Raw genomic sequence first — 21,139 nt, 5'->3', positions numbered from 1 at the left:
GACAGAGTATTGAGCAAAAGTTGCCAATGAACAGTGGCAAAATCCCATCCTCAAGGATGCTCCTCCCGGCGGTGATGGAGTATTTGGAGAGGGATCGCCTGATTTTAGTTCCGCCCAAGTTGAGTTTTCTTATAAGAATATTGGGTTTTTGCTCCCTCAAGATTTACAAAGGTCAAAGAGAATTAGAAAATAATTCAGAGAAAGTGAATAGAGTTAAAGAATGGAAGAATTAGTTTTGTGATACAGTATTATGAAAATTTTCTATGGAAGTTTTCTAGTAAGTTTTTAAAAGAGAGAAGTGGAGTACATTCTCATTCTTTGAAGAGAGTTGATTGTGTTTGAGAGATGTTGGATATAATGAGCAAAGCACGATTTCTACCACACCATGACCTCTGAGCTTTAGTTTTCTCAGCTACAAAATGAAGGTTGACAAGAAACAAATATATCCATGCAGATAGGCATTTACAAAAAAACAGTCTTATCAAATGTCCCAGCACACAGGCACCCAGTAAGTAGTAACTGTTGTTCACGCCACTGTTTCTGGGCTTCTTCCAGAGCAGCTTGAAGCGGCTTGAGCTGGGCAAGGCTGGTCCCTCCAGGACCTGCTCTGCTGAACGCTGCGAGCCTGTTCTCTGGGCTCTGCATGACTTTCCGCTGCTTCAGCTAACTTGGTGTGACTTCCTCAGGTCCTTTCCTTGACAGGCCATCCAAAGCTTCCATCGTCAAGTAATGAGGGTTGAGCAGATGTTCTCCGTTGACTTTTTTCCGTAGCATCTGTTCCTTGGGAGTGCGCGCAGCTGGGATGTGCTTGCGCAGGTGTGCGTAGAACACGGAGGCTAAGAGGATCCATTTCATCCATTCCATGGAATGGACTCTCTCTGCCACCACTTTTCTAGCTGTGACTCTGGTTAAGTTGATCTGTCTTAGTTCACACCTATCTATAAAATGGGAATAATTACAGTTCGAAGCTCATGAAGCTGTTGAGAGAAGCTAACTTAATGCCTCCAAAATACTTACAATACCTAACAGGTAGTAAGAGCTCCAAAGTTAGCAGAAGACTGTTCTAGTTGTCATATTTGAAAACATTTTTTATTGCCGTCGATACTCTGTTTTTGTCCAGTATACCTCATTTCGGAGAATAATTGGCCACTGATATTCAGGAATTAGGTACCTAGTTTAAAAGCATTGTGGCTGTCTCTCTGTGTTACTTAAAGCTGTATGAATGCCACTTTTAAGAAGATTGATTCCTCAATAAGGTTGTCTCTAAGAGACTTTAACATGGAAATTCCTGCCACCTTGTGGCTAAGAAAAATCAAAGGCTAAGAGTAAGTATATTACTAGGAAATACATACATTTTGACCTTAAGTCTTGAATTATTTATTAATAATAAAGTATAAAATTATTTAAAAAATCATGAAAAACCAGAAGTATGTATTCAGTGTTTCTTATTCCTTGGAGCAAGAGAAGCTTGGTTCTGTGGAACACCTATTTCCTTCCAGAGATGTTCAGGTAACATTGTCAAGGATAGATACCACTCATTGGAAGATTTGTAATGTGTGACAAAGAAATAGCCCTTTAGAATTTGTTGGTGTTTGGTTCTTAAACACTTTTCTTCAGGATACTTATTTCTGATGTTTTATCTTTGATGAGGGACTAGGAATATATTTATATTTTGCAGCCATCATTGCACATCCTTCTGTATCTGTTTGAAGACTCTGTATCAGGGACACACAGTTACGGTTAGAAGTGTTTGAAACTACTTGGCTAGTGGCTAAGGGGAGGAAAGTCACCCTTAAATTGTAAACATTATATAAATAGAAGATTTATTCTGGAAAAAGAAATAACAGATAAAGTAGTGAGACAAAGGCATCTCTTGCCATTTTGCCATTCAAAGATAATCACTGTTAAATTTGCCATCCAGTTTTGTAGACTTTATCCCATGTGTCGTAACTTTTAAAATTACAAAGATCGTTCCGTAGAGTTTCATGGATGGCTTTTCCATGAACTATATTTATACTGTTAGCTCTACATAGTATCTCACTCCTACCACAGTCTATGTATCCAGTTCTCTACTGTGCATCTAGGTTGTTCACAGTTTTTCTTTTCTTTGAGAACAAGTTTAATTAATAAAGTCCTTTGTAGGTAAATATTTGGGCTTTGTCCAATAATTATTTCCTTAAGATGCATCCCTGCAGTGATGTTACTAGGCTTTCGGTGATTATTGCTAAATTGTATGTTTCAACCTCTTTTTCTTGGTACAAGCAGAAAACTGAATTGTATGACTTTTCAGCGATGGTTAAACCTCATTTTGTTAGGACCTGTTTATGCAGCAGTGAAGTCTGGGAATAAGGAAAAAGAAATTTTAGATGTGGAAGTTTAGAGTTGAAAGGGATCATAAATCTAATCTTTGAGTTTTATAGGTGAGGAACCTAACACCAAATGAGAAAGTGACCTTTTCAAGGTTGCATGGGTACTTACTGTTCCAGCCGGGCTGGAATTCTGGTCTCTAGTTCATCTTCTTTTTCACTACTAAGATCTGTATATTTACCCTTGGATGAGTTAAACTCCTCTGGGTCTCAATTCTTCTTTCCCTCTTCCTCATCCTTGAGTTAAACTGTTTATTCTCTCTTTCTCAAGTCCCTTTTAGCTATAAACTGTGAATTACCGCATAAACTTCTTACCAATACATTTAAGTGCTACTGACAAACAAAACCACTCATCATCTTCTGAATAACTCAAAATAGTGTCAGAGCAGAGTCAGGCAATGAAGGGAAATAGGATCCTGAGCAATATACTTGTTGGATAAACATCTTTGAGTTCTGTTGAATTGAATGCATGTGTTTGGAATAATCATGACAATTGTTCATCTTATGTCTTTTTTTCAATGTGTTATTTTAAATTGAGGTAGAATTGTTATAACATTAGTTTCAGGTGTACAATATAATACTTGATATTTGTATATGTTGTGAACTATCACCACAATAAGTCTAGTTAACATCTGTCACCTTATCATCATACATCTTATTATATACTGTATGTTTGGTGAAAATACTATTATGTTTTCCACATGGACTCAGCAAACCACCAGATGACATAGCTGAATATCAAACATTGTGTATAGAGAAAAGTTTTCGTGTTTGACTTAAAATTCAGAAACTTAGCCTCTTTAGTCATGAGGAAGCCATTGCTTGCAGTTCGGTTATTCCGTACTCGCTCAGCTATGCCCACGTTGGGAGCACTGTGGTTTGAGGGGTTGGAAGCTCTGCTCCTTTGGCAGCTGGACAGCGAGACTCGCATAGCGTGTGCTGATTGCTCTCTGGCAGGACAGCCTGAGTTTTGGAGCCTGTGGGGCTCAGACTGTGCCCTGGGTACTGGAGCACCATACTTTTCTGACCTCTGAGTGAGGGAATCTTCTCCTCGGGGTGGGGTGGGGGGGAATCTCTTAAAAGCAGCAAAATGAAGTTTAGAAGTTATAGTTCCTGCCAAGTCAACAGAGTTGTTTCTTGGGACACATGACTTTATTTAGACAGCCTCAGAATGCACAGACGCTTCTGATGACTTATAGGCTTATCTCTGATTGTCTCCATGGAGAAGGGTGTCTGTCTGTGTTCATCTCTCTCAAGAGAGAAGTCATTTACCTTTTTTGTAACATTACTGACTGAATTCCACAGTCAGAATTTACGTAGTCTCTTCTGAAGTTGGCAGTACTCAGTTTTATGGTGGGAAAGGATATAATAGTAAACTGTACTGTCCTTTATGCCTGTCGGTTGAGTCGATTCCTTCACTAGATTCACATTTCCTTAGGTTTTTGAAAGAACCGTCAGTGATCTGTTTCTCCTTCAAAGCGTGGTCTCTGGAGAGGCTTAAAGTTGTTTTAAATACCTAATTGCTTAAAACTTCTGCAGTTGCAACTTTCTATAATAAATATACATAATAAAATTTCTCAGCAGTTGCCTTCCTTCAGAGATAACCAAAATATTTTAGGGCCTTTAACCCACGTTTTTCTTAAGGAAAAAGGGGAGAGGGAGAAGGCCAGGGCAATAAGCTGTGCTATGTGCCTGCTACCACCCCGCGAAGCTTATGAAGAGAATGCCCTCTGATGTAGAATTACGTGGAAACATCCCAAGACATATTTGGGGCTGGGGGGGGGGGAAGCAAAACACAAAAATATGTACATCAAGATCCCAGCTATGCTTTTAAGGAGGTGCTGAACACGTCCATGTGTGTAAGCATGGAAAGGACCAGTCTGTTTGCAGAAGTCTTCGTGTGTAACTGACTCTGCGAAGGGTCTTGGAGGGTTGGCGATGAGAAATATCTTGTTACTTTTGTATTTCTGTACGACTGGGATCTTTTGTAATACGAGGTCAGTCGTGTGCTGGGCACCGTAGGGCAGCGAGGGGTTGGAGTGAGAGAAGGGGGCAGAGTTCTGGGTCCTGGGAGCACCAGCGTGCCTCGTCTGGTTGTCTGCACCCTCCTTCCCGTGCTGAGCTTTCAGTGCCCATGGTGGTGCGAGGACCATCTCTTTTTTCCTCCTTTTTCCATCTAAGTCAACAGCTGAAAGATCTCCAGATGAGGAAAGCCGTTATGCGAACCAGAAATGGCCACTGAGCAACTAGAGAGACCATTTCCTGTCTGTTTTTCTTTTCCTACCTGGGCTGAACCCAAAGCCCTTGGAATAGAATCTGAACAAAGAATCTGAGTAACCCTGGAAAAAGTGTGGGACCTTTATTTCTTTTTAATTTTTTTTTTGTGTGCTAGCAGTGTGTATTATTAGTATGTTTATGTGTGCTTTTGAAGTCTTGGCCATATTTTCTCTATTATTTTTTTTATTGAATTCTCCACTTTTAAAATACTTAGGCAAGGTAGAACACAATAATACCTGTGAATCTTATAAACATAGTGAGTATAAGATGCCAGACAGGAGAGAGTACATAACATGTGTACTGATATATACTTATTTATATAGATGTTTAAAACAGGCAAAATTAATCCATGGTGTTAGGGGCAGTTACTGGAAGGGGGTACTGGTGAGGTTCTGGGGTGCTGGTATGTCCTCTTTCTGGATCTATGTTCACCTTATGAACATTCATTAAGATATGCTCCTAAGATTGGGTACTTTTCCATAATAAGGTTCAAAAACGATAAAAAAAAATAAAGCTTCTCTTAAAACAGATGGATGGATGTGTGGATGGATGGATGGATAGATAGATGAGGTAGAAAATAGCTTTGTTTGCTTTTTTTGGTTCATCATCACCCCTGCCTCTCTGTCCCACATCAGATCATAAACTCCACAAGGTCAGTGGCTACTGTTTTCTCAGGGACTGGCTCATAATAGGTACTGAGAATTTATTGAGCTATTGACTATCGTGAGTATTAAATTCTACCAATTTCCTGTGAGTGGTTTAGAGAGATTTGTCCTTTGATGCTTAACATGTTTCAATATTTGTATTTTGCAAGAAGCGAGGGAGGTGTATATTTCTAAGTCTTTTCCCTTCTGATTTGGAAAGAGTAGCCGGAACAAGGACTTGCACACTCACCTCTCTCGCTGTTTGGGTCTTCCTAGGCCGTGACTAACCTCTTGGGTAAGAGCTTATTCAGGAGTTCTAATTACAGCATTATTTACAAGATATGGAAACAACTTAAGTGTCCATTGATGGATGAATGGTTGAAGAAAACCACACACACACACACAAAATAATATTCAGCCTCAAAAAATAATGAAATCTTGCCATTTGCGGTGACATGGATGGACCTTGAGGACATTATGCTAAGTGAAATAAGTCAGAGATCAGACACAAAGACAAATACTATAAGATCTCACTTATATATGGAATCTTAAAAAAAAAAAAAAAAGAAAAACCCACAAGGTCAAACATTCAGAGAACAGATGCCAGAGCCTGGGTGGGGGTTGAGGGTGGGCAAAATGGGTGAAGAGAGTCAAAAAGTCTAGACTTTCTAGTTACAAAATAAATAAATCACGAGGACGTAATGTACAGCGTGGTGACTACAGTTAACAATACTCTATTGCATATTCGAAAGTCACTAAGAGTAGGTCTTAAAGGTTCTCATCACAAGAAAAAAAAAATCTGTAACCATGTATGGTGACAGATGTTAACTAGGTTTATTGTGATCATTTCACAGTACGTACAAACGTCAAGCCCTTATGCTGTGCACCTGACACTAATGCAATGTTCTATGTCAGTTATACCTCAGTAAAAAATAACTTTTTTTTTAACTTTCTATTTTTCATTGGTAAATGGCAAAGAAGTTTCCTTTGGAAACTTGTCAGTCTTTTCCTTCCGGTGTGTACTTCAAAGAAAGTGTGTGTGTGTGTGTGTTTGGGGGGAGTGTTGAGCGTGTTCTCTTTTTCTGTGTATTCGGTGTCTTTATTAAGAAGTTCTAGAGCCAGTGATCCTGAGTGGAAGAGATGGGTGTTGCTTTTGCTTAAAGGGCTATTACACAGCTTGTTTTTTCTTAGCACCCCCTTGCTCCTTGTCAACTTCCAGAGCTTTAGACAAACTGAATGGATTCCAGTTGGAGAACTTCACCTTGAAAGTGGCCTTCATCCCTGACGAAATGGCCGCCCAGCAGAACCCCTCTCAGCAGCCACGAGGTCGCCGCGGGTTTGGGCAGAGAGGCTCATCGAGGCAGGGGTCTCCGGGATCCGTGTCCAAGCCGAAACCATGTGACTTGCCTCTTCGCTTGCTGGTTCCCACTCAATTTGTTGGAGCCATTATAGGAAAAGAAGGTGCTACCATTCGGAACATCACCAAACAGACCCAGTCTAAGTGAGTATTCCTGAGTGTGGGCTGGGCGACAATCTTTACCCCCCTTGAATCTTAATGATAAAGTATGTTGTTCTTGGACCTGGCGTTTGTCTGAACATGGTTATGATCCCTTCTTGTACAGTGCTTGGGAATCTGGAAAAACCCTCTGATTGATATCTTGGTGTTTTGCATAAATCTGTGGCTAAACCTTAATCTTAAAGGGAACCTCAAGTTTTCATACACAAATGGAAAACAAATGATACTTAATCCACTTGTGATGGGGGAGGCCCTGGTGAGCAAAAGGGCAGCTTCTAGGTTATTCTATGTTCCCACAACTCCCTTGCCTTTTTGTTTTTGAAGTAATTTTCTGGGTCCAATACAGAGATAGTTTCTCAGTCTTGGTTTTTTTGAGTAAAGTATCATTCAGCTTATGGTTTAAGTTTATTTCATGATTTAGCCATTAGCCAGAATGACTTTTTCTTCAGGATGTTGATTGGGACTTTTAATTTGCAGATTTTAAGGGGTTGGGAAATTCTTGGTCAAATATTGGAGCTAACTTTTCAGGAGTAAAAGCAGGAGCTGTTTGTTATGATTCACCACGGTAGCCCAGTGCTGAGCACATTGCCCCATATGTAGAAGGCGCTCGTATTTGCCAAATGAGTGACATGTAACTGCAATGCATCACATATTGGTTGTTTTGCTTTATTAATCATCCCATTATGCTTTATGTGACTATTTTGACCCAAAGAAGCTTGGTGATGTACTCTCTCCTCACCCCCAGTCCTGTGGAGTGCTACCAGGCACATCGCTGGGCTTGTGACAGCCCTATTTCCTGTGCGTGGACTAGGGAGGAGAGGCTGTGTACAAATCTTTTTTGTGTCACTCTATAGCAAACAGTAGGGAAATGGCCTCGGGCCAGCTACGGCAATGACTGCAAATTATTTTGCGTTTTAAATTTAGGAAGGAAATGGATTTTATTTTATATGGTCCAAGAAATTAAGGAGAGTCTTTTTCTGAAAGGACAACTATGCGGCTGTTTGTTCTAAGAGGCTTAAGAGGATATCCATGTTCATCATAGGCACTGTGCCTGCGTTGAACCAGTTGACTGATTTCTCATGCAGAACCAAAAAGAACTGTGTTTGATGCTGGTGGTGTGCCCACTCCACCTGCAGAGTGCCTTCCCTTGCTTCAAAGCAGATGTTGGAGGTTGCTTACCTTCGTACAAAATCAGTGGCCTTCGCCTCATAATGTAGCGGATGGGGAAGACAAGCGAACCTTAGCCTAGATCAGTTTTCCTGTTAAATTTGCCTGGCTTTAATCTAAAATTGAAGGGCTTCTTGCTTCCCTTGATCCACCATTACCTACAGAAACTAATTATTAAATGGTTTTCCTTCCTTGTCGCGTGGCAGATTAGAGTTGTTCCTTTTAACGTTACTCATTTCCTTGTCACAGTGAAAGAGCTTCTGTGATTTAAATTAAACTGTTTTATTTCAGGCAGGAAGATGGAGGATGGAGAGGGAAGGGAAGCAATTTTTGTTGTATCCGATGATTCATTTGCAGAGCTCTGCCAGTGGATTTAATTAATTCTTGCTGTTGAAACTAGTCATTATCAGAGCCTCTGTTTCTGGAATGGCCTCAGAGGGTTACCTAATCTGTAAAGCAACATTCCCTTCTCTTAGAGGATCAGAATCGAGTAGTCCTTGACATAAACCGGAAGGAAGGAGCTCAATGAATTACTTAACTAGAAAGACAGCAGTACTTACAAGTGCCTGGGGATCGAAACTTTCTGGAAAAATGGTTCTGAGATTGGTAGTACTCTTATCTAAGGCACTGCTTTTTATTAGTTATTTTTCATTAGCCTTTATTTGTTTCATCTCTACAGTGTCTTTATTTTCAGTGACAGGTTTTACTTTTGAGACATCTTCAGTTTTCAACCAAACATTTAGGAAAATGAAATCTAAACCTCGATTTTATTGGCATAACGAAACCGGTCATTCTCATGGCCATGAGATGAAGCGTGTCTGAGTGGCCAGAGGGACTCACAAGTATGTAATTTTCCCCACACACACTTTTTTAGATCATTGATTTTCTTTCTTTTACATTTTCAATCAATTCAAAATATGCAGGTATAAAAATGAAGAACAAAACAAAACAAAACAAAAAACCAAAACTTTCCCCCTAATGGCCATTGTTAAGTTCGGGATGTATCTTTATAGGACTTGTTCCTTCTGACTGCTAACAAGTTTAGCTTTAAAGCAGAAATGTTATGGGATGTATTGCATTTTTTTCACAGAAGATCAAGGATTTCTTACTATGTTGGTACCTGTAATTTTACCACATGTTTTTAAACAGCTGTATGATATGGATATGATATGGATGGTTATTTAACCTTAAGTCTCTTCCTGGTGGCATTTAAAAGATAACCCAAATAGCGAGTGCTATAGTGGACGTTCCTATGCCAGTGGTTTTCAACCAGGGTGACCCACCACCCGTTCCCACTGCTTAGGACATTTAGCAACATCAGGAGACAGTTTTGATTGTCACAACTGGAAGAGGGATGTGCAGCAGGCATCTAGAGGGTAGAGACCAGGGATACTGCTGAACATCCTGCAATACACAGCACAGCAATACACAAATGTCAGTAGTGCTGAGGGTGAGAAACACCACCCTTGGCCCACGTGAGATTCATCTGTAGGAGATGTTATGAGGTGTAGAATTCTTGAGGCAAAAGGCGATAAGCATTTTAGCTTTGATAGGTTCTACCAATTTGTCTACACACCCACCAAAAGTGTGGGTGTGCCCAGTTACCCATCCTCTTGCCAGGACTTAACTTTCTATACCGAAATATTTGCAGGGCTGGAAGAAAACACATCTTACTTTAATTGGTGTGTGTATAATTGCTAGTGAGGTTTAACATCATTTTGTGTTAATCGAATATTTGCTTTTTATGGAAGTACAATTGCCATCCATCTCTTTGGGTTCCATTCATTTCGCTATTTGTTGTGGACTTTCCTCTATAAAGGAGGCAAAATGTAGGGAGCCTCGCAAAAGGAAACGGATGAGCAAAATCCCCTAATGCAATGAATAGGGAGAGAATACTGTGTAGAAGAAGGAGTTCGACCCGGCTTGTAGGATTCCGACTCCAGCCCTCTTGGCATGAATTCCAGTTCCTGTTTGTTTTAGAACAGAAGAAAGCCTTTGTCTGGGGCTCTTTGACATGAGATGTTTGTTCTCTGTCATCTAAAAAGAAGCTTTAAACAGATACAGATTGGGCAGAATGGAAAGATGTCCCTGCTCGGTCAGACTGAGGAAAGGGGAGTGTTCCTGGAATTAAAATTACTCTCTAAGACATCCACATTGACAGTTTATCAAGAGCTCATGCTCTTGAGGGAAGTGACTCATCCCCTCTGCCCAGAAGTCCTGTGACTTGGAAGTCGGTAATTATAGACTCCATCGTGAATGTGCGCTGACAGCTCTCGTTTTCCTCTCTCCTTGTGCCCACCCTAAGAATCGATGTCCATCGTAAAGAGAATGCAGGTGCTGCTGAGAAGTCCATTACTATCCTCTCTACCCCTGAAGGCACCTCTGCGGCTTGTAAGTCTATTCTGGAGATTATGCATAAGGAAGCTCAAGATATAAAATTGTGAGTAAAGTGGAAGAACCTATGGAGAGGTTGATATTTGTGCTGTTTTATTTTGGATTTCTATGACGCAGTTCTGGGGTATCGCCAACAAACACGGATTGTTGTCCCCATGAGCTACAGTGGTTGGCACTGTAAATCAAAATATTTTCTTTTCATTCATGTTTGGATATGGAGTGAGTGGTGGGAATGGGGGAAAGTCCAGTAGTAGAAGAAGGCAACTGGGAGACACAAGGAAACCCACCTGGTGTCCAGGAAGTACCTCTGGGTTTTACTCAAGACAGGGGCCCCAAATCTTCACTCCTTTGCTCTGAGCTCACTGGGCTCTGTTCTTATTGTCTGCCCAGCCCCACCCTGCAGCAGCGGGAGTACGGAGATGGAGAAATCCCTACTCTCTGCTAAGGCAAACTGGGGATTTATTTGGATGTTCCACATCGGAACTCTGAATATCTTTTCCACAGGAACTTTGAGTGGGGTTGTGTTTTGTGTTACTTTTAGCATTCAGCACAGTGCCACGTGAAACGAAGAATCCAGAGTAAGGTGCTCAAGTTAGCCTGAGGGCATATCGCTAGCATTTAATTCGTAGGGACCTTTAAAGCATATTAAATATATTTTAGTTATAAGGTTTATATGGTGCTATAAGATTATTATTCTTTTTCAGTATAGAGAAAAAAAAAAAAAACGCCCACCATCCAGATTACCCCAATGACATTGTAAAACAGTGATGTGTATGTAACTTGGAAGTTCAGAAAGGTGCAAAGTGAAACGTGACACCTCCTTCCTCCTCTGCACCCTGCCTCTAAAGCGTAACCACTGTCGACTTTCTTCTGTTTCCTTGTATAAATGTGCGTGATAAATGTGTGTGTCTCACCAGTTTAAAGTTTATACTAAACACACATTGTTTTGCATTTGCACATTGTGCTCTGGTTTTGGGGGTTTAGGAATATGGATTTGAGTAGGAGGTGTTTTCAAGGCGCGAACTGAATCCATCATCGGAAGATATTCCCTGAGATGTGTAAAAAAGAACTGCTTTAAAAATTAACTTCTATCCAAATACTTGTTAATGTTTTTTCACCCGCTCTATTCATGCATTGCTAACATGTAGGCTAATGGTCTGAAAGCTTTAAACTCTACCTGGCACACTGCTTCCTATATAATAGGTTAGAAAGTAAATGTTTAATGAATGAATGTCTTTTCTTACCCAAGAGTAGGTTTACTTACCCTGATTTCATGACCATGTTTTTTCTTTAAATTTACAGCACAGAAGAAATTCCTTTGAAGATTTTAGCCCATAATAACTTTGTAGGCCGTCTTATTGGTAAGGAAGGAAGAAATCTTAAAAAAATTGAGCAAGACACAGACACTAAAATCACAATATCTCCGTAAGTGCTGCTTTGCTTTTTTTGAATTATAAAGTTTTCAAACGTTTTTAAGCTGTAGGTTGCATATTAAGCATAGGTTCTCACATTTTACAACTGTTGTGTTCTTTTGAAAAATTTCAAACACTGTTTTTTAGCTGTAGGTTACATATTAAGCATAGTTTCTTCGATTTTAGAGCTATTTGAGCTAGCCTGTACTGCCATACTTATTGTTCATTTCTTGAACTCAGTCTACTGTCGACTGTTTCTAACCCATATTTAAAGCATTATCTATTCTCACTAAAGAAGCAGGAAGCACTAAACACTTTACATTTGTATTTCTCAGGTGAAGTTTTGTTCAAGTTTTCTGACATATACTTCCAAAGTAGGAATATATAATCCAGTTTATTATGCATTGTTGTGTAAGAAATTATCCCAACATTTGACAGCTTAAGACAGTAGTAAATATTATTGTTCACATAGTTTCTGTGCATCAGGAATTCAGGAGCAGCTAATCTAGGTGGTTCTGGCTCAGGTTTCTTGTTGCTGATAATTCGACGTTGGCTATTGGTGTGAGGTGTCAGTTTCACCCACGGGGGCCTCCCTATGGGGCTGCTTCGGTGTCCTCAAGACAGGGCAGCTGTCTTCTTCTAGAGCGATTGGTCCTCTGAGTGATTGATCCTGAAGAGCAATGTCTGTATAAGCCTCAGCAGTCACACTCTTGTCATTTTTCTAATGTTCACACAAGTCAGCTCTGTTCAGTGTAGGAGGGGACTGACTGCCCGTTGCCATCCTGGAGGCTGGCTACCACACCGAGGGTGCACGCACGCTCTGGAATCAGAAGGAGGGCGTTTTATTTATCTGAGGGTGACTACTCTTAGTTTCCATCAGAGTGTCCGAAAAAGGATAAGGTGGGAAGAGATCGATGGACTAAGGGAGAATGGTCGGAAAGACAGCCAGCATGTTCCTGCAGCAAGGCTTCTTCAGAGGGCGGTGAGGAAGTCAGGTTCTGCTTGGTTGAAAAGAAAGAAAAAAAACTACAAAGTGGTAAATGCAATAAGTAACCCTACCTTGGCTCAAAATTTGTGCTCAGAAAGGGGAGTGTTTTTAGGGGGTGGGTTGGGGTGGGGGAAACCAAACTTTTACAGCTATTCTAAAAGCAGCTATTTTAAAAACTGTAATGTAAAATGCTTTGCGGGGTCTGGGGTGGGGTGGGTTGGGACTGGAGATTAGAAATACAGTTCTTCTTTAAGTAGTCTAACTAAGGCAAATAGTCTTATTGTGTAGATGTTTACATTTTTTAGCAACTTGGAGAAAAATAGTTGAGGAATAATATCCTATTTATCTGGTTCAAGTTTAGCTTATGATATTCTGCTAGGAGTGCAAATGAGAATTTTAACTCTAGTGATGTGAGAGAGAGAGCTGTAGCAGTATTCCGTAGCCTTTCGGTCCATGCACTTAGTTGTATTTTCCATGGTAAATACCTCTCACCACTTTCCCTCTCAAGGCTGTCCACTGGCTCAGGCGTAGGTGGTCTCAGATGTCGTCTGAGTGGGTTTGGAAGCTTCAGCAGGACCTGGGTCAGGCAGGGAGTTTCTGAATATTGCTGCTGCGCTCTAACTTTTGGGTTGTCTGCATGGTCGTCAAGGGACCATTTTTTAATTTAGTCAAGATGAATTGATTTACATTATTTCCTCTAGCCTACTTTGATCTAAATTCTAAAATGACTGACAAAGGTAAGCTTAGACACAGGAATTCTGATTTGCCTTTTTGGAATATTTTCATGCTTATTCCTTGGTTGGTGACTCCAAAAATGCAATTGTATGAGAATGGCCATTATGCTTAGAATTGGTCAGTGCAGACTAGGGACTTACTAAAGGTTATGTGCATCTGGTTCTTGGTTTCCACTGAAACTGTACATCTCTCCAATCATTTTCTTTATATTTCACTATTAAATTGTGAAAATGGTTCCAACTTACACGGTCAAGAAGTTCACTACATTTAAAACATGGACTTAATTGAACTATGTATACCCAGTAAGTTTTATTGAGAAGGTTGGAGGGAAAGTATTTTATTTCCTGTAACTTTACACATTCTTAGACTGATATCTTTTGGGGCTTGCTCGTTTTTCATCCGACCACCCACTTTTGCATACTGCCAGCTTCCACAGTTAGGTTTTAATTGCCATCTATGGCTGAACCGTTATTAACTGTCTTCTTCCTGTAACTTCCATTCTCTTTCCCCTCTTCTTCAATCTGCAGATTGCAGGAATTGACGCTGTATAATCCAGAGCGCACCATTACAGTGAAAGGCAATGTTGAAACATGCGCCAAAGCTGAGGAAGAGATAATGAAGAAAATCAGGGAGTCTTATGAAAATGATATTGCTTCTATGAACGTTAGTTTTAACATGAAGGATGTGCCTTTATTTTGATGAACACTTAAAAGACGTTTTCAGTTGCATTAATATTGATTTCTTTAATGATGTCATCATCAGATGTAGTCTCTAATTGATTTTTTTTTTTTTTTTTTTTTTAGCATCATAGCGAGTGCCCTGGGAGGGTTGGAAAGACACAGGCTTCGACATTAGGCTTGGCTATCTGGGTGGTTTTAGCGAATTATTTAGTCTTTGAGACTTAGCTTTACTACACAGATAAGGAAGCTAATACCTACCTAAAAAAGGTTGATATCTCCTGTGTAATGTCAGTATGAAGGAGATAGGTATAGTAGGACTGTGAACTGGGTTTGAATTCCACTCAGCCATTTATCAGCTGCAGCTCTGTCCTCTTGGACAGCGTGTCAGATCTCTGAGCATCAGTTTCTTCATCTGTAAAATGTGGCTACTGCCTACGTTGTATGCTTATTAGAAGTATAGAAGATACAGTGCATATTAAAGCTACTGTATGAATACGAATGTAAAACTTGGTTACTCATAAACCTTGGAGATAAAAAAGAATCTGTGTAGTACAACTAAGAGAAGTGAATCTCTGACATTCCTTAATGGATGGGATGGTGCTGAAGATGTAACATTTCAAAAATTCCTCAATTGGGCCCGTCACCTGAAACATTACACCCAAAAGAAGGGAAATGTAAAAATGATAATACCTTTGTGAGAAGACACTAGAATGCTAATCATTTTACCCCACTTGACTGCCTGCCTACCCTCATGTTATCGCTGTTCATCCAAATGTTTGAGTCAGTTGAGACTGTAAAAAAAGATTCTCAAGTATGCTCAAGTCTCAGCTCTTTAATCTCCACCTCACTTCCTCAGCCCCCCTGTAAAATCAGACCAAAACAAAACCCCCTTTGTGGCTCCTGGATCTACTCCAAGGATGTGTTTAGTCGTAGTGCTCACGTGCGCCTGGGCCTGATTTCCAAAGGGCTTGACTTTGCTTTGGGCCTTTCGACCCACGACTGCTGAGTTTTATCCAGGCAGTAAAGGTCTCTTAACAGCTGGTTCTGCATATCTGGTGTATACATTATTTTCCAGTGAACAAATGCTCACTTCTTCAACTAATGTACAGTTTTGTCTGTATTCACCATGTGCCTGCAGTCGACAGAGCACGCATTTGTCTGAGCATTGTGAGCTGGCCGTAAAGGAAAGGAAGGCTGTGTTCCCTGCTTCGAGAAACCTAGGGTGGCTTCGATCAAGGAGAGGGCAAACAAGCACATGGACTTTAGAATGCCAAGAATATGAACAGATATAAACTATATACTCAAAGACAGTCACGTGGAACCTGCACTTTGTTCTAAAATTTGAGCCATAATTTTTTTCTTGACAAGAAATCACAATCTGAATATTGTCACTTGTAAATGCTCACTTATCCTTGATCTTTTAATTGTAAAATGAAGGGACCTTTTTACCATTGCAGCTTCAAGCCCATTTAATTCCTGGATTAAATCTGAATGCCTTGGGTCTGTTCCCACCCACTTCAGGGATGCCACCTCCCACCTCAGGGCCCCCATCAGCTATGACTCCTCCTTACCCACAGTTTGAGGTAAGATGATGTCTCCTGGCTTTCTTTGTGGTTGAATGGGACAAGTCAGACTTTGTTGCCTTCGAGTGTGACATGAGATGTTTACTGGGGAAAATCTTAATGTGACACCTGGTTTCCATGTGATCTAAAATTAGTTTAGAGCAGCACATGGTTTCCGGTTCTTGTCGATAAAACCTTATCTACCCCTTTGTAGACGTGTGAGTTATTTCTTTTGAAGTTTTGGGTGGTAGAGTTGCCAATGTGTGCTTTTAAATATAAAAAGTTTGAGACTTTGAGGAGGGGGAAAGAGGTTACTTATTTTTAAATATTGAATGAAAGGATTTTTGAAAGGTCAATAATGACTGGATTTTTTTTTTTTCATTTCAACTCTATTTTTTTAAAAAACTATAAGCTTAGGTAATTGTGTGTGCAAGTGTTAAACAGCTTTTATTTGTTTTGTAAACAGGTTACTTATTTTTATATTTGCTTTTTAAGAATAGCATTTTCTCTGAGGTCAGAAATAGGAGACCAGTAAAACTATGAAAATAATTGCTGCATAGCGGACACCTTATGCAATAATTCTTTTTGAAAGTAGTTCATAAGTCAGTTGTATTATCCATGATGATTGGGGGTAGACAATCATGGGAAATAAAATTAACATTCCAGAATCTTCCTTTATAACTTTGTTTTTGCATCTCTCCCTTCCTGTTTGGCTCTCTCATCACATAACATTTTGAGTGGTACCTCCTACACCAATTTAGCAAAATGTTCAGGTGGAACAGGTTGGGGGGGTTCCGTTATCACACTGCATAGAATACAAGTAGAGCAAAATGCCCGTGGGATTTTACAGAGAGCACAGGCTGCTGAGATTGTCTGTCTTATCCCTTTAAGAATGAGAATTTTCTTTGCCTGTCATTGAAACCACCACACTGTTAGTGTTCTTAGCTCTTGCGCTCTTCTTGTGGTGTGTTTCTGCCTTCGCTGCTAGCAGCATTTGTATCTTCCCCTGCAACTTCTCTGCCACTTGAACTTGTTTGGGCCAGGAAACCATGTAACAAAGCCCATTAATTTAAAGATGGGCCTCAGAATTCTAGCTCCGTATCGAGTGTGAATAGATTCTTTATGTGTTAAGTGAGGCTTTCCAGCTGCAGCTCAAGGTGATGTGAAGTAGCTGAGCATTTGTACCTTGATGCTAAGGACGCAGGTGGGAGGAGCCCCAGAGCCCACTCTGCCCTGGGTTTTTGTCCCCGCAGGTCGGTCTCCTCTTTGCTACGGGTCGATTACCTCACTGGCACAATGAAGAGACTGAACTAGATGAATTTTCTCTAAGGACTCTTATTTCAGGTCAAGCATTTCTAGTTTTTACAGAATTCAATAATATAAAAAGGTTACGAAGAGGATAAAAGTGAGCCTAAAATAGGAATTCGAGAGTACATAGAATTAACATCTAATATGCTTGCTAGTATCTTTATTACAGATAGATGCGTGTCTCATATGATTGAGTTTAGGGCAGATGTATTCCTGACAGTTCTGTGTAAAATGACATTTACTGAAAGCTAAAGGAGCTGATTATTTAAAAGAACTCTGCTAGAGAAGCTCTCATCGAATCCACGTTTCTGCTAACCATCCTAACCTAGCTTTCTCTGTGCCAGGTCACTTCTCTGTTCACTTTCTGTTTGTAACCTGAGACTTCCCTTTAACTCTTCTCTCTCTCTCTCTTGGTTATATGTCACCTTCCAATCAGTAAAGCCTCTTCGCATTACCAGTGGCACATTTCACTCTTGGACACCATCTGCCTTCTACACTTAAGTGGGTGCTTCAGTAGCAAAAATTCCTCAATTCAATTGCTAGGTAGATTTTTTTTTTAAATTGTGCAAATAGAAGAATATGTATATTCTCTGAATTTAGTAAGTTTTCTAATTTAGTGATATAGTTCTGTGTATTGGGTTCCCATGTTGTTAGAAAAGTTAAGATTGTTTTAAAAGAAAGGAGATCATATTTGGAATTTTTATTTCTGAGGCACTTGTACAATTTTAAGTGAATGATTTGAACAAATAGTGATTTTGTTTTATTATAAGGATGGCAGAAGGACGTCAGTGGTCTTAGCTTCAGGGAAAGCGAGCCAAGAGTAAGATGCGAGGAAGAGCTCACTGGATTGGGTGGTTTTTGCTTCTCCTGAGATTTTAAAACTAAATGAAGTAGGTGCAATTAGAAGCGACCATTGAGAACAGGAAAATAAGCAGAAGCTGCCAGGAGGAAGGGTAGAAACACTGTAGGAGCTGAGAACCCCTAATGGCCTTGTGGTTTCAAGGGCAGGAGAAGAAAATACTCATTCGTGTGTGTGTGTGTGTGTGTGTGTGTGTGTGTGTGTTTCCTGCAAGCTTATATTTTTATTATTTTTTTAAACATTTTATTTTTTTATTTTTCCCTCTACCCCTCCCCACTCCCCTCTGGTAACCACTAATCCATTGTCCATGTCCATGAGTCTCTGTTTGTCTTGTTCATTTGTTGCTTTTAGGTTTATATTCCACATATAAGTGATATCATGTGATTTTCAACCTTCTCTATCTGGCTTATTTCGCTTAGTATGATTATTTCAAGATCCCTCCATGTTGTTGCAAAAGGCAGTACATCATCTCTTCTTATGGCCGAGTAACATTCCATTGTATATATGTACCACAGCTTCTTTAACCAGCCATCTGTTGTAGGACACTTTGGTTGCTTCCATGTCCTGGCCACTGTGAATAATGCTGTTATGAACATCGGTGTGCAAATATCTTTTCAGATATGAGTTTTCAAGTCTTTGGGATAAATACCCAGTAGAGGGGTTGCTGGATCATATGGTAGATCAATTCTTAGTTTTTTGAGGATCCTCCATACTGATTTCCGGAGTGGCTGTACCAATTTGCAGTCCCACCAGCAATGTATGAGGGTTCCTTTTTCTCTGCATCCTCTCCAACATTTCTTATTACTTGTCCTGTTGATTATAGCCATTCTAATGGGTGTGAGATGGTATCTCATTGTGGTTTTGATTTACATTTCCCTAAGCTAGCAATGTTGAACATCTTTTCATATATTTTTTGGCCATTTGTATGTCATTTAGGGAGAAGTGTTTTTTCAGGTCCTTAGCCCATTTTTTGATTGGATCGTTTTGTTGTAGTTGTTGTTATTGAGTCTTATGAGTTCTTTGTATATTTTGGATATTAGGCCCTTATCAGCGGTGTTGCTTGCAAATATATTTTCTCATTTGGATGGTTGTCTCTTTATCTTGTTGACGATTTCTTTTGCTGAGCAAAAACTTTTTAGTTTGATGTAGTCCCATTCCTTTATTATTGCTTTTACTTCCCTTGCCTTTGAGGCCGAATTCATAAAATCCTCTTTAAGGTCCTTGAGTTTAGTTCCTATGTTTTCTTCTATGCATTTTATTGATTCCGGTCTTATATTCAGGTATATTACTAATCCATTTTGAGTTAATTTTGGTGTGTGGTGATAGTCAACAGTCTAGTTTCATTCTTTTGCAGATGGCTTTCCAATTTTCCCAGCACCATTTATTGAAGAGACTTTCCGTTCTCCTGTGTATGTTTTCGGCTTTTTGCCAAAAATTATATGCCCCTATAAATATGGGTTTACTTCTGGACTCTCGATTCTGTTCCACTGGTCCATGTGTCTGTTTTGCTGCCGATACCATGCCGCTTTGATTACTGTTGCTTTGTAGTATGATTTAAAGTCAGGCAGAGTGATGCCTCCAGCCTCATTCTTTTTTTTTCAGGATGGCTTTGGCAATTCGGGGACTTTTCTGCTTCCATACAAATCTGATGATTTTTTGTTGTTGTTGTTCTATTTGTTTAAAAAAAACACCCATGGGATTTTGATGGGGATTGCATTAAATCTGTATAAGGATTTAGGTAATAGGTCATTTTAACTATGTCGATTCTTCCAAACCAACAACACAGGATATCTTTCCATTTTTTTTTCTCTTCTACAATTTCTTTTAATAGGGTCTTACAGTTTTCATTATATAGGTCCTTCACATGTTTTGTTAGATTTATTCCTAGGTATTTTATTCTTTTTATTGCAATTGCAAAAGGAATTATTTTTTCCACTTTTTCTGACACTTCCTTATTAGAGTATAGGAACGCTATAGATTTTTGAACGTTGATTTTTGTATCCAGAAATTTTACTGTATTTGCTTATTTTTTAGTGTTCTTATAGCGTCTTTAGGGTTTTCTGTATAGAGAATCATGTCATCCACAAATCGTGAGAGTTCGACTTCTTCCTTTCCTATTTGGATGCCTTTTATATCTTTCTCTTGCCTGATTGCACTGGCTAGGACCTCCAATGTTATACTGAATAACAGTGGAGATGGTGGACAGCCTTCCCTTGTTCCTGATCTTAGAGGGAAGGTTTTTAGTTTTTCACCATTAAGTATAATGTTGGCTGAGGGCTTGTCATAATTGGCCTTTATTATATTAAGGTATTTTCCTTCTATACTGATTTTGTTAAGTGTTTTGATCATAAATGGGTGCTGTATCTTGTTGAAGGCTTTTTCTGCGTCTATTGATATGATTATATGATTCTTTTTAAATTTGTTTATGTGGTGTATCACATTAATCGATTTGTGTATGTTGAACCATCCCTGTGCCTCTGGGATGAAGCCCACTTGATCGTGGTGTATAACCTTTTTAATATGTTGCTGTATTCGGTTCGCTAGTATCTTATTTAGGATTTTTGCCTGTGTGTTCATTCAGGGTGATATTGGCCTCATAAAATGAGTTGGGAAGTAGTGCCTCTTCTTAGATTTTTTTTGGAAGAGTTTGAGGAGAATAGATATTAAATCTTCTTTGACTATTTGGTAGAATTCACTGGTAAAGCCATCTGGTCCTGGACTTTTCCCTTTTGCTAGGTTTTTGATGATTCAATTTCCATACTGCTGATCAGTCTATTTAGATTTCCTAGATCTTTGTGATTCAGTCTAGGAAGGTTGTATTTTTCTAAGTACTGGTCTATTTCTTCTAGGTTATTAAATTTGATGTTATATACTTTTTCATAGTATTCTTGTGTGATCCTTTGTATTTCTGTAGTGTCTGTTGTAACTTCCCCTTTTTCATCCCTGATTTTGTTTGTAACCTTTGTCTTTTTTTCTTTACTGAGTCTAGCCAGGGGGTCATCAATTTTAACTTTTTCAAAGAACCAGCTTTTGGTTGCATTTATTTTTTCTATTGTTTTTTGTTTTCAATTTCATTTATTTCTGTTCTAATTTTGATTATTTCTTTCCTTCTGCTGACTTTAGGCTTCATTTGTTCTTTCTTTTCTAGTTTTTTAAGATGTTGTGTTAGGTCGTTTATTTGGGGTTGTTCTTGTTTTGGAAGTAGGCCTGTAATGATACGAACTTTCCTGT

The 21,139-nt window shown here is 39.4% G+C and overlaps 1 protein-coding gene across 4 annotated transcripts in view; it reads left to right on the top strand.

The window, feature by feature from the left end:
* The window catches only part of IGF2BP3 (insulin like growth factor 2 mRNA binding protein 3), a 111,350-nt gene that overhangs the window by 68,911 nt on the left and 21,300 nt on the right, over positions 1-21,139 (top strand). For all 4 annotated transcript variants that reach the window (XM_016159573.2, XM_016159572.2, XM_036230407.1 and 1 more), the window contains exons 6-10: positions 6,507-6,788; positions 10,276-10,410; positions 11,667-11,789; positions 14,027-14,162; positions 15,637-15,762. In XM_016159573.2, the coding sequence (XP_016015059.1) occupies positions 6,507-6,788; positions 10,276-10,410; positions 11,667-11,789; positions 14,027-14,162; positions 15,637-15,762 (802 nt within the window). The remainder of the gene's footprint in view (positions 1-6,506; positions 6,789-10,275; positions 10,411-11,666; positions 11,790-14,026; positions 14,163-15,636; positions 15,763-21,139) is intronic.

The sequence above is a fragment of the Rousettus aegyptiacus genome, unplaced genomic scaffold, assembly GCF_014176215.1.
Source record: "Rousettus aegyptiacus isolate mRouAeg1 unplaced genomic scaffold, mRouAeg1.p scaffold_m13_p_13, whole genome shotgun sequence".
NCBI lineage: Eukaryota > Metazoa > Chordata > Mammalia > Chiroptera > Pteropodidae > Rousettus > Rousettus aegyptiacus.
This window is presented reverse-complemented; position numbering and strand designations above follow the sequence as displayed.